Source organism: Haliaeetus leucocephalus, unplaced genomic scaffold (assembly GCF_000737465.1).
Source record: "Haliaeetus leucocephalus isolate CR32 unplaced genomic scaffold, Haliaeetus_leucocephalus-4.0 Scaffold897, whole genome shotgun sequence".
In the NCBI taxonomy this organism is placed as follows: Eukaryota; Metazoa; Chordata; class Aves; order Accipitriformes; family Accipitridae; genus Haliaeetus; species Haliaeetus leucocephalus.
This window is the reverse complement of record NW_010973333.1, coordinates 2,136,324-2,150,207: the sequence shown is the minus strand read 5'-3', so window position 1 is coordinate 2,150,207 and position 13,884 is coordinate 2,136,324. Positions and strand designations below refer to the sequence as shown.

The window sequence follows — 13,884 nt, the reverse complement described above, 5'->3', positions numbered from 1 at the left end:
GGGGGGGGAGGGGGACACGACACGACACGGGGACCGGGGCCTGCCCCCCCCCCCGGTTGTGAGGGAGCCGCGACCCCGTGAGGGAGCGGGAGGTGACGGCTGGCGGGGAGCCGCCTTTCGAGGGTCTCTCCTCGCCCACCGGCTGCTTCGAGGTGTGGAACGAAATGGCCGGTAGCCGTCGGGTTTGTCCTCTCCTCAGGGGGGCTCTTCCCTCCCCGGGGCTGCTCGGAGAGTTCCCGCCTTCCCTCTCCTCAGCTGCTGCTTCAGAGTGCTCCTGCCGGGTACAGGCAGGGCAATAAGGTGTATTTGTGCCCCCCCCACGCTTGCCTGCGCTCTTAAACATAAGGCCTTTTGATAACTTATGCTTATATTTTGCATTCCCCCCCCAAGTGATTTCTTTTTCCAGTTCTATACCGTGTATAAAGCGGTGCATAACAACGCTTGCCTTCTGAGGGGTGTCCTTACCCCTATAGCAGGGCCCATGCACGAATTTAGTAGGGAGCAACTTTCCCACAAGGCTGGGGATGCCCAGATGAAGCAGATTTTGATAGATTTCATCTCTCCCATCGCTGCAGTAGTGGTGTGTATGTACAGACCGCCCGTGGGCTCTACATAGAGCTGTCAGACTTGAGGACCACGACAGGGCTGCCAGGTCTCCTTGATGGGTAAATGGGTTTTGTTTCATCCTAGTTTTATGCAAATCCCGCTTCCAAGCGAGCAAAGAAAAGGAACTCTGAAAATGGTTTCTAGTTTCCTTTTCCCAGACGGGAGCGTAAGCGCACTGATTTCCTCCCCCTCGATGGTGTCAAAGCACAGCGTTAGTTTCGTACTTGTAAGATGACTTCTTCCGAGCCTTGCAGACTTTGAACTAGGGACTCCTGCGTCACAACTGTGGCATAATCCTGTATCTGAGCCATGTCTGGATGGGCAGTGCCCTGCTCCTGTTTTGCTTGCAGGTGCAGGAGCAGCAGGGTTTTCAACAGTGGCCTTCACAGCATGTTTTCCCTGGAGCGTGCCTTGCCTCACCGGAGCGAGATCCCTAACCTGGAGGAATAAAATCGTACCTTTGTGTAAAGTAGGGAAGGTGTGAGGACTCGATGCACCTGAAAAGAGCACTCCTTTCATATGCGGTTTTGCTCTCAGCTGCAAAGAGCCCGATTCCTTTTCTTCCCCGGTCTTCTGTAGTTTTGCTTTAAATTCTGTAAGATGGCTCCTACCTTTTTTACAGGCCACTTTAATCAGTATTCTCTTCACTCTGTTGAACTTAAGGGAACATTTAACTACCTAAGTGAATAAAGATGTGGATACATAGATATAACTGTGACCATAGGGCTTTCCTTTTTCATCATAATATTCTCCTGCTTCTCATTATAAATTCATGTCAATTCACAACAGCGTTGTGAACTGGTACAGTCTTCAGTTTGTTTCCCGTGTGTTTGACAGGTCGCATTCAGATTAGGTCCAAGAAAACAAACGGTGATTCAAACTTGTTTCTGGTGTATTCTGTTTTAAATCTACTCTGTATGCCAAACTGTAATCCATTTTAGAAAACATGACGGTATATGTGTGAGTTGGTATAAATTACACTGTTCATTTTTGCTTGCCGTTTGGGAACTGTACATGTGTGTGCTACAACAGGAGTGAACAGGGGCTCTAATGAGAATGAACTCAAATGCCCATTTAAGAAAACAAATTCTACTTGTTTAGCTGTGGCTTGTAGACTTACTTTTACAATTTGTTTTTAGCACAAGTGATAACAAATCTTCATGTGTGCTGCTTGCCAGCTACATTTCTAGCCCACATATCTGATTGTGCTAACCAGGTGCCCCTTGCAGTGCTTGTGCACAGCAGGATAGCATAGGTGGGCAGCCTAAGGAGTAGTGGACAGCATCAGATGGTGCTGCTGAGAGGTCTATAGTTGCTTTCCAAAATCACACTTCTGTGTGAAAAAAAGCTGCTAAAATACTGTCTGAAAAAGGTTTTCCAGTCATGGATTGCATATGTTTATCTATCTGCTGTCCTAATTGTTTGGGTTCACAGACATGTCATTAAACTGACCCTCTCCCCCACTGAAGCAATCTTAGTATCTGATTATATCTCTTCCAAACTGCCGGAACTACTTAGAGAATTGTTCTTCTCTATTCTAGTCTTGCCTCTGCCTTTTCCTCCTTTGCAAAAACTTTAACGTTTGTAGGAAGGGATAAAAACAGAAATAATACTATTGTCAGACAGCACACATGAGACCTGCAGAGGAATACGTGTTCATTACAGCTCTCTGTAAACACCTCTGAAATAGGGACTGGAGTTTTTTCGAAGACTTAATTAACTTCTTGCTAAGTGTGAGGCAAGACAGCTTTACATCTGGAATGGTGCAAGCATTAGTGAGCAATGCAGTGCTTCCTCCTTTTTTCATTTGTGGGACACTCAGTAATGCTGAGCACTGGCCCTTGCAGGACAATGTCCAGATCTTGAGTAGAAGCACAACACAGCACAATGTGGTAGTCCAAGAAGGGATTCTTTGCTACCTCTTTGGTTATTTAGTCCAAAGTGACAGCCTGAGCAATAGGTTTAAATTTTTGTAAAAATCTAACCAAAATTTAAGCAGACTGTAAAAAGCCAGAAATAGGTTTCTCCAGAACTGGTGTAACTGAAAGGTTTCACAATGGCTCATCCACTCTTGCTGCGGGTGTCAGTGTAAGATCATGATGCGTGCCTAGATATTTTTGTTGTCTTCTGTGGTGAGCCTGAAGCTGAATCACAAGCTGTCTCAAATTTCTGTAAGCATCTGTGAATCACTTGAGCACAGTAAGTTATGTGGGATCTGATCTGTGATTTCTGCTCTTCACCTCTGAGTAGAATTAACTCACTGAATTTCAGTGAAAGTTTCACCATTTTCTCTTGTTGCACAGATCTGATCTCTGCATCCAGATGTGAGCATTCTGAGTTGACAACTACTGCCCTGAAGAGGACAGTGTGGATTTAGCTGCTGTAATAGCAGAAGTGGTTGATGCCAGCTTCTGTAGCAGCTGTGGTGTGGAAGACTTGGAAAATATTGTTCAAAATTGTGGGGTTTCTTTATAAATATTCTTTAATAAATATTTCTCCTTTTTTCTTCTAATGACAGGTCAAATGCCAAGACTTTCTAAGGTCAATCTTTTTACTTTGTTCAGTCTCTGGATGGAGCTCTTTCCCTCAGCTGAGCAACAGAAAAAATCACAGGTAAAATGTCTACGTTTACCGTTAGTTGGTCTTTCTGAACAGATGCTAATACCTCCTGCAGTGAATTTAACCTAACTGCTCTTTATATGACAGATAGTCCAGAGAGGAAGAAAAAAAAACCAAGGCTGATAAACATTTTTCAAATATTTCTTAGAAGTAGGAAAAAATCCACTGGTGGGAGAAAAAATAGCAAAATGGTTAAATAGCATGCTATTTCTGAAAAACTTTGAAAGGCAAAGTATAACCCCGCCAGGTGAAGCAAACAGTAAAAAATGCTGGTGGGTATTTTGAAGAGCGTAACAAAGGAGGCATGGTGGATACCGTGCACTTCTTAGTATATACTAATTATAACTTTAAAATCACTGTGGTTGATAGTATAGAGATATTCTTTAAAATCTCGATGTTCGTGATTGCAGAAGAGTTATTTTATACCATGGAGGTGCACAGAAGTACTTGAAATGTTTGCTGATGAAGAACTTGTAGATAACTACCTTAGTGACAATGAAAAGAAACCGTCCTTGAGAATGGGTCTTCCAAGTAGCTGCCAGTTACACCTCAAAGCAGAGGGGCATTTTCAGAGTGTCCTAGAACAGGGTGTTTCCTTTTGTGATGAGAGTTATTATTGTGCTCTTTAAAATAATTACTACTTTGTGCAGAGCATGCCCATGTGCTAAGATCCATAGCACACGTATCAGCCAGGACAAGAAAAGATAGCAAAACAATTTGAGTGACAATTCGGCCTAATTTTCCAAGTTTGGTATGTCCCAGACTAGATCTGAAAGGGGGATAGATGAGCAACACCATACAGACTTTAAAAGCAGTTTCAAATTTAGTAATTCAGTTAGGAATGGCACATGGATTATATGTAGGGCTTTAGTACAGCCTCATTTCTGTAACCACAAAGAAATTGAATATTTGACAGATCCAAGGCATCAGTGTTCTGTTAGCAGCTGCATTGCATAATGAGATCCATTTCACCAACTTCATCAAACTATCCTGTATCCAGTTTCCTCACAATACATGGGAATCCAGATGTAAAAACTCGTCTGTGGTATGCATACTTTTTCCATGGAAGATTCTTCAGAACCAGGATTCATTTCTATAAATGAAGAGACAGAAATAAAGCTAGAGAAGCTATTGGCTCCCAGGATGGTCAAGCTTAAGACAGAAATTCATGAGCATTTCCAGATGCTGATGATTCAGAGGGGTTTTCAGCTATAATTGACAGAATTTTCTATGCTGCCTCTGGGTTTTGTTATGGGCAAAGCAATGACCAGAAAAATCAGGAATTTGCAACAAGTCCCTCTTTGAAGTTTGACAGGGGCACAGCACTCTGATATTAACAGGCATATGTAGAAACCACCACCAAAAAAAAAAATACTGCTTAGGGGAAGTGTAACAGAGATTGCTCAATGATTCATACCACAATTTGTATTGAAGAGCTATATGCTCTGATGCTGGCTGATTACTGTTACCCAAGGAAGAGCTGTAACATCTCTATGGATTTGATGTTGAAAAAAAGTAAAATAATAATAACAGTAATGCATTTTTCTGTAGGTAAAGAAGAGTGGTCTAGTTGTGGTGAAAAACATGAAGATTATCGGTCTTCATTGTTCCAGTACAGACTTGCATGCTGGCCAGATTGCACTCATTAAACACGGATCAAGGCTTAAAAACTGTGATCTTTATTTTTCCAGAAAACCATGTTCAACTTGTTTAAAAATGATTGTAAACGGTAAGCAATGACTGTAGTAGAGTAGAAGTAAATGTTATGCTTGTTGGTGGTGGTATCAGAAAGCCTGTTTTCTCTTTGGATTGTCCCAGTTGTGAATGCCAATCCCTAACTTGTGCAGCCTGCACTGATATTTTCCACAAGGCTGAAAATAGTATTGAATGTGCATTTCCTGGAGCTGATGATCAAGAAACTAGGTTTGCTACTGAGACCCTATTTCTCTGTGCAGCTATTAGTATTGGTGGTGCTTGTCTCTTGGTTGGGATGCACTGCGGAGATTCTGACATATGTGTTGCACTTTGCCAGAGCAACCCTAAGCCTGATGATGAGGCCTAGATTGCTACGTTTTTCCTTGCCCGCCCATTGCTTGTCAGTGGCACCAGAGAAGGGTGGTTTTATGCAGAAATCACAGGGAGTACTTTAGGGTTTTCTTTTCTCAAGTGAGATGAAGACAAGTCAGGTTATTCACTTCCTGAAATGGGATCTGCTGGTACAGCCCTTCTGCAAGTATTGGTTTTTAATAGCAGCAGCAACTGCTACTAGTGCTAACTTTTTTGTGTGGTGTTAATGTATCTGTTGTAGGTAAGGTGCAAAATTAGACTGCCACAAAGATCTCAGAACTTAGGAAATTCCAATTTTTGTCTGTAGTCCGATTATCAAGTCTGATAAGCTCTTGATACTTGTATATGCTAGCATTTTTGTTGTCCAGATGCCACTGAAACAGCACTCATGGCTTTAAAGGAGTAAAAACAGGGTTAGGCAATAGTGTGTTGAAAATGAGGTTTATGTTCCACTGTGCTTGCATGGTTCGTTTTGCTGAATTATCTTCTTTTCCAGCTGGGGTGAACAGGATTTCTTACTGGCCTGCGGATCCTGAAATCAGCTTGCAGAATGAGGTGTCCAGTCCCATGACTACTGACGATGCAAAGCTAGATGCCAAAGCAGTAGAAAGACTGAAGTCAAATAGTCGTGCTCGTGTGTGTGTGTTGCTTCAGCCCTTGGTGTGCTATATGATGCAATTTGTTGAAGAAACTTCCACGAAATTTGATTTTATTCAAAAAATAGCAAAATCTCAGCCTGACTCAAATACTGACTTTTATGCTACATGTAGACAAGAGAGGATAAAAGAGTATGAAAGTTTATTCCTAATTTCAAATGAGGAAACACACAAGCAAATATTGATGACAATAGGACTGGAGAACCTCTGTGAAAATCCGTACTTCAGCAACCTTAGGCAAAATATGAAAGATCTTGTCTTGGTCTTGGCAACAGTGGCTGCCAGTGTCCCTGTCTTCGGATGCTTTGGATTTTACAACAGCGAATCATGGCAAACAAATGAAACAGACCATCAGGGTTTGTCCCAGGAAATTGCAAGGCACTGTATGATACAAGCCAGACTACTTGCATACCGGACAGGTGAGTTGTTACAGTAGTGGAGGAAGAATGGGTCTCATGAGCAGAGTGAGTTCCTGATTTCAGTCTTTCTTCTTCCAAAATACTTCCTTGAGCAAGCTGCTGAATTCCATTCCTGCATCTGTGAAGCAGGAGCAGCAGTAGTAGTAAAAACTCCACAGGGTACATAGTATTGTGTGTGAAAGCAATGAGCTTCCCAAGAGAAAATCAGGGCAGGTATTTCACATACAGTGCTAGCATAGCCTGCCCTGAGAACATGTCCAATACCTTTCTGAAAACAGAACACAATGGCATTTAAATTCTTCAAGCTGCTCTGAGACTTTTTTATGGAGGTTTCACAAGATGTTTCTGTTACCAAGTAAGTGCCAATATTTTAAGAATATTATGTACACTTCTTCAGAAAAGAGCAGTGAAATAATATCCTTCCAGTAGGGCATTAAGTACAGTTATACTAAGTTTCCTAGTTCCAATCTTATTAGTGAAAGTGATGATATATCTGATAGGGGTTTTCTTTGCAAAGATGCTGGAGCTTTGTTGTACAGACTTTCAGGGTGGAAGGGTAGTTACTGACTATCTTTTGATACAGATGACTTGTGTTAGCTACTTTATTCTCTCTGGGTAGCAATGCAGTAAACTGGTAAGTTCTTCCAGAGAACAGAATATAAAGACTTAAAACTTGGTGGTACCCCTTAGTGATGTTTTTTTCATCTAGATAGGCTAGTTGCTTTTTTAAAACCCTTGTAAACAAATAAATACTACATATTTAAAGCTTAAAACAAAACTAATCCCCCAACACACACACACACAAAACCAGCCTATCAAGTCAGGTGCTGAATGTGCCTTTTGACTTATTCAGCCTTTGTTATTTGTGAAGGTGAATCTTCATACTTTAGAACCTCCCTGCCCCCCCCCGCCCCTTTTTTTTTTTAGGGTACCCTCTGCAAATTTGATCACCAAAAGTTGCAGAGGAGATTGCGTTTTTAGAAGTAATTCAGAAGTTTCATGGAACCAGTTGTGAGGTTTTTGTACAACTACTGTTGTACAGAGCAAGATAGAATGACCAAGCTTAAGTACTCATTTTTGGGGCAACAAAATTCAGTTTTGTCTGTGCTGTTCAGCCTGGACTTAGTTCTGGTTTTTGAGCAAACTCGTATTCCACTTTAGTCCTGTAATGAAGTGAAAAAATATAACAGCACACACACATATATTTAGATGCTTTACATTATTATATATGTGGATATAAGGGGAGCAAGATCAGAGGATGTTTTCTATGCTGGCTTAATATACATCAGTGACTAATAAATATGCAGAATAAAAAGTCAGCCCTCATAAAACATATCTTTGGCAGGAAAGACCCTCTTTGAGTGATTCTATATGGTAGTGATACTAAGGATGATGGAAATGGTTAACTGAAACAGCATTGTCTACAGTATTAATCACTGGAAGCCTGAAACACTTTTTTCTCCTTGATATGCTCTTTTTTAACTGGTCAGGTCCCTCATCAATAGCTACTGGGAAAGATTTCCAAGTTCCGTAAAAATCTTCCAAGACACATAATGAAAGTTCTGTTCCAGTTTTCCTGTGGTGGTGATAGGAAACACCTGCCCCAAATCCAGCTGTTAACTTTTTGACTCTGAATTAGGTATAAAAAAGAACTAATTTTGATAGAAATTCAGACCACAGAACCATAAGCTTAAGGAATGGCAGAAATGAAGTAATTAAGTAGCAAACAGTGAGAAGTTTTTTATCAGTTTGCCATCTCACATCAGCGAACCTGTCCACATATATTCTTGACACACATTTTCTTATCTGATATAAGTATTGGCTGCTTCTTAGCATTTGTGAACAAATGTACATAGCAAAGTCTTAGAATGGCTGGCATTGCAGTTGAAGTACACCCAGCTTTTGCAGTAGACTCATATGACTTTTAAGCTCTTGATCTTTCTGCATTTCTTTTCTCCTGTCCAAGAAGCAACAACAAATGTTATTCCTTACTCTAGGATGTCATACGTTAATGTATAGGTAACTCAGAAGTGCTTTATTTGTTATTTACTGCTGAAATGTTATGTATTTCAGAGGATCATAAAACAGGAGTTGGAGCTATTATTTGGGCAGAAGAAAAATCAGTAAGTATTGAAAAAGTTACTTTTTCTTGCACTCACAATTCATACACTTGTATCTGCTTTGGGCTTGTTATTTTTTAAGTTTATACACCTGCATTTTCACTCACACTCACAGCAGTATAGAAAGCTTGCACTTCTCATTCTTTAGTAACTAAGTTAATGACTGTTTCATTATTACGCTGTCAAGATGAAGGGGAAGTACCACAGTGTCTCTGCCTAGCTTTTCAGCGTGCTTGCTTCCCCAGTCCTTGTCAGTTATTCCAGGTGTCTTGGTGACAACGTTTTGCCACAGCTGCTGATCAGGCAGCATGTGCCTCCTCTGCACGGTCCCTCTTTGCAGCTCTCTTTTGGAGAGGTCTCAGTGCAATCATAGCCTGACAATCTTTTGAGGATTTTTGTTACAGTTGAAATGCTGTACTGGCTTTAGCACATTCCTTTTTGGATCAAAGTGATATTTTTCTACAAATATTGTTACTGTGCTTTTTCCCATCCAAACGTAAATTTTTTATTTCTTTATCTCTCTATATGCATGTTACCAATCCTAGAAAGCCTCATTCTTCATGCAGCTGCAACATACTCTTCATTTGTTTTTAGCACTTCAGTCACCAACTGCTTGTTGCTGTTTTGTTTCTTGTTCTGGTTTCAATCGCCAGTTGCTACTTTGTCAGCCCACTGGTCTCTGGGTCTGTTGAAAGACAGGTGAAACACCGTCTCCGGCACATCAGGGACTAACTCCATCTGTCTTTAATTTTGTACATTGCAGGAAGGCTTAAGGACTAAATCCTTCAGACTTTTTGTTCCTGCCATCAGTATTACTTGCTAAAGGGAAAGCTTCTAAAGCCTGGTGCAGTGTGTTGTCTGCGGTGTTTCAGTTTGCCTTTGCAGCTCCTGTGGAGCTTAATGGAAAAGCTCTATACTGACATGGAGCAGTTAGCAAGAACTGTTATCTTTTAACGGCTGTAACTTGGCATGAACTGATAATGTGAAAGTATACATTGTACTACACTTTGACTTAATACTTCAGTACTCGGTTTAAATGTCCCAAATTTGATGCTTTGCTTACTGTTACAGAGAAGCTGTGATGGAACAGGACCAATGTATTTTGTAGGCTGTGGTTACAATGCCTTTCCTGTTGGATCTGAATATGCTGATTTTCCACACATGGATGATAAACAAAAGGATCGGGAAATCAGAAAGTTCAGATACATTATACACGCAGAGCAGAACGCCTTGACATTCAGGTAATGGGTTTATTTTTACCACAGAAAATAATGAGACAGTTCAGAAACAGATGCATGACAAATACATGATGTTGACTGAACTTGTTTTTTAATGGCAGCTATCCTTCAGATACAAGCCACTGCTTCTGCTTCCTGCTAGGACCATGCTATAACCTGAAATACGGAAGCGTGGCAATTGTTGAGGCTTACAACAATAATATGTGTGGAGAGGTGGGATGGGTGTTTTGTTCACAGATAGTAAAACCAAACCAGATGTTGTTGTGTACTTGTGCACTTGAGTAGGAATAAGCTGCTTCTGCGAGTAGATAATAAAACACTTCTTTGCTTGCTCTTGTGAGGGATAAAGTTCATCACTATTCAAAACTATTAAGATAGAAACTTCTGTTTTCTGACTGCTTGTAGGTGTCGAGAAATAAAGCCAGATGAGAGAAGCATGATATTTGTGACGAAATGTCCATGTGACGAATGTGTCCCTTTAATCAAAGGGGCTGGTATCAAGCAGATTTATGCAGGAGATGTTGATGCTGGAAAAAAGAAAGCAGACATATCCTATATGAAGTTTGGGGAACTTGAGGGTGTAAGCAAATTTACAGTAAGTATCTAAATATACTATATTCTAAAAACTCTGGGCAGCACTGGGGGGAGGGCGGAGCGAGCAGTCATCTGCAGTCAGCATAGAGGAGTGTTTTCTTGTGCTGCTTGGTCAAGTGAGTGGAATTGAGAAGTTGCTTTGTCACGACACTGGGGAGAAGTTGTGCCATATGCCAGATGGTGGGGCCAAGTGTGTCTGTTTTCTCTAATTTCCTTGTGGATTTCCCTCTAAGTCATTGATGTTGTTTGAGGTGATCTCTTCACACTCTGAAGTTCTCTCCAAGCCTCTTTGTCACAGCACGGCAGCTGATGGGGGAGATCGCTGTGTGATTTTGTAAGCCCTTCTGGCAGCTCCTGAAAGAGCTGTGGTGGATTTTGAAGGTGGCCAAGTGCACCTGCGCTCAGGGTGCTCACCGTGATAAACTGCAGCACTGTCAGTTTGAGAAGCCTCGTTTCCCCTTCTCAAGGGAGTAAATGGCCACACATCCCTTCATAGCTTTTTATCCTCAAAGCCAGTGTGTGTCAGAGGGGGAGCCCTTCATTTCTTGCCTCACCCCTCGTCATGCCTTAGAGTGAAGGACTGTAGGGTACTTTTTCTTTCTCCCTTTGCTCTTTCTTCTGTCTTCTGAAATAAGTAAACTTTTTCTTCTTCTTTTACCAGTGGCAACTAAATCCATTGCACACCAATGCCCTTGATTTCCATGAGCCCACAGCCAGGGAAAGTAAGTATATTTTCATTAATTCATTTTATGACTGAAGTCAATAAGTGAGATCATGTTTTAAACAAACCTGAATCCCTCTAGGATTGATTAGTCTTAATTAATCTTGATTTCGATTAGTTAAATTTTGCTATGAACACTTCTCTGATCTGTTTGAATAGATGAACTAATGATAAGTCAAAAAACATAAGCTTGTTTCAACAAATGCTTGTCATTGGCGTATGTTACAAAATCTAGTAATGCTACTATCAAGGTCAACAATATACTGTTTTGTACAGAGATCATTTCAGACTACATTATTGTGTTTTAAATTTTGTTCTACAAAGACTTTTTATGTTTTGCTCTATAGAGAGTGCCATTCTTTTTCAAGAGAAATTGGACTCCTCCAAGTCATTTAAATACATTCTGCAGAACATTTCAGTGCTTCTTTTATGTAGTAGAATCTATGCCAATGCTCTTCAATCAATATTTATTTTTGTGTGCATTTATATACATATATAATATGAAGGCCACAAAATCCTTGGTGACCTGCACCCCTGTAGCAAAGGAGCTGTCATCTTCTGAAAACAGTTTAGATAAGTCTTATGTTGAAGCCTTTTTCTGCTACAAAATGGACCCACCATTGGCATCTACGGTCAGCTACCAGTCCTTAAAATGTTTCTCATCCAGAGGGCGAAGTAATATGAAAAAAGAAGCTAAATAATTTTTGTGCCTCAAGCTATGGAGCATAAGGATAAGCAGTTGGCAGTTACTCAAAGCACTGAGCACCTTGCTAGGAGCATAAAAAAAGACTGAAGGTGGTTTTTGTAGCACATGAATAGCCATGTACTACAAGCTAATTCCTAACATGTAGTGAGCTAAATTGGTGGAGAAGTCTGTTTGTTAGCTATTTCCTTCTGAGTTGGGGGGAAAGTGGGGAGGGAAGGGCTCAGAGTAGTGTTTATGGCATTAATAATCACTGCAAAATGCTAGGGATTGTTTGTCCGTCTCTCTGCTAATGGTTTTTAGATGCAGCTGGAGGAAGATTCATCCTGGGGTACTTTGACAACCTTTAACAGGGCTCATTTTTCTAACAATGTTTTCTTTGAGATGGTATGCTTGCATTTTCAACACTGAACTGTTTTAAGTTGCTATTTTTCCTTAGTATGTTTCTTTTACTATGGTTATTGCATGTTCCTCTGTATGGAGAAGATGACAAGCTCCCCCGCCTCAACCCCCCACCCAGTGTTATTCCAGTGTGCCTGTATGTGTTCAGTATTTAGACTATGCTTACTACTGTATTAATATTTCACACATGGGTTTTTTTTTCTTTAGATGGGGTCCAGAAAACGAAATCACTAGATGACCAGCAGCACCAAAACAAGAAACTGTGTCTTGGTCACTGTTGAATAATTAAGCACTTCTGCAGTCTTGCTCTGTACTTTTTATAATGCAGCCTGTTTGCACTTTCAAATAAGGAAGAGTTTTATTTATTGTTTGGAAAGTGATTTTTAAAATAAGTTTATTTATGATGTCTTAAATGTTTTACAGTATTACCTGAAGGTCTTTTTAATTTAGAAGTTCTTGCGGAAAAAATGCTGCTTGTATTTTCTGTGAAAGTAACAGGGTGGCTAATCATTGTTAACATATTAAAAAAAAAATACTGAAAGTTTATTGTTGGTAGATCAGAGTAATAATAAAATGGTACCTTTTTTGCTTGGTGTATGGATTGAGGGAATGGATTTCTAAGTTCTGGGCTAGCAGAATGCAGAAATAGGCCCTAGTTTTTCAAGTGCAATCATCAAGGGAATCTTCTAGGAAATGGTAGATAAATAATCACTAGCAATTATTCCTGTTGCTGAAAGTGGCTTTTGCTTTGTATAAAGGAGACAAAGCCATTGGGGTCGCAGTCGTTGCTAGGTAAGTGATCCGGAGATCAAGCTTGTCTCTCATACATAACCTCTTCCAACTACCCCAGCAGCAGAGCTGTTTTGTTTTGTGATACTTGCATTGCTGCTCTGTGTGCTTCCTCAACTGCAGCCCATCTGAATTAATGTAGACAAAGATTAGCTTTGCTTTTTCTCAGCTTCTGGATGCAGCCTAAAAGAATTTGGCTGTGTGCATCTCACTGGCCCCTACATACTATGTGAAGATTGCTAGTGTTTAGGTTTTGTTAATCTTCACTAACAGGCTTCTAGGACTACAGAAGCTAATAAAGTACCAGATGTCCCGTTGTTTCTTAGATAGGACGATCTGTTGAATTTCAGGTGCCGATCTCTTGGATGACTGCACATGGAGCGAGGGTGACATTAAAACAGCCGGTGAAACTGCAGTCTAATGTCGTTGCTAGTTTTGAAGGGGTGCTGGGTAGGTAACGGGTAACCAGAACAGAGAGTCGTACCCAGCATCTTTTCTCCTTACTCTCATCTGTTTGCTGCTTTGAATACAACCTCTAGCTGTTTGTTTTAGCAGACCTTCCAAGACTTTCTGTTCAATCCTCTTCTGAGTTCTCAAGTGCAAACACTTTAAACATTTTTCTGCTGCTGCTGGTAGGATATATAAATGGCCTTTTCCCAGGTCTTTCACACATTTTATCTTTGCTGCCCTCCTTAAAGTCCTGGAAGGGGAATCATGTCTTAAGATGCTGCTGTATGTTCTGTTTGTTTCTTTTAGGCTTTGGAAAAGGTTGGAACAAGATAGCAAAGCTGGGACTGGATAGTGTGCAAAGCATCCTTAACATGGCATTAATTATATGGAGTCTGTTCTCACCTAGTTTGGCTACTGGTCCTGTAACTTAAGGTACAGTTCTTGGTGCTTGGAGCTGCAGCAAGGAGCTGTGATTCCCCATGGCTCACAGTATAACTTCA

General features: G+C 40.7%; 1 protein-coding gene across 1 annotated transcript in view; it reads left to right on the top strand.

The window, feature by feature from the left end:
* The window catches only part of CDADC1 (cytidine and dCMP deaminase domain containing 1), a 12,815-nt gene extending 133 nt beyond the window's left edge, over positions 1–12,682 (top strand). Inside the window, exons 2-9 of the mRNA XM_010583378.1 lie at positions 3,125–3,219; positions 4,777–4,954; positions 5,789–6,367; positions 8,441–8,490; positions 9,559–9,728; positions 10,131–10,320; positions 10,981–11,041; positions 12,353–12,682. Of these exons, the coding sequence (XP_010581680.1) occupies positions 3,125–3,219; positions 4,777–4,954; positions 5,789–6,367; positions 8,441–8,490; positions 9,559–9,728; positions 10,131–10,320; positions 10,981–11,041; positions 12,353–12,426 (1,397 nt within the window). The 3' untranslated portion in view covers positions 12,427–12,682. The remainder of the gene's footprint in view (positions 1–3,124; positions 3,220–4,776; positions 4,955–5,788; positions 6,368–8,440; positions 8,491–9,558; positions 9,729–10,130; positions 10,321–10,980; positions 11,042–12,352) is intronic.
* The last annotated feature ends 1,202 nt before the right edge of the window (positions 12,683–13,884 follow it).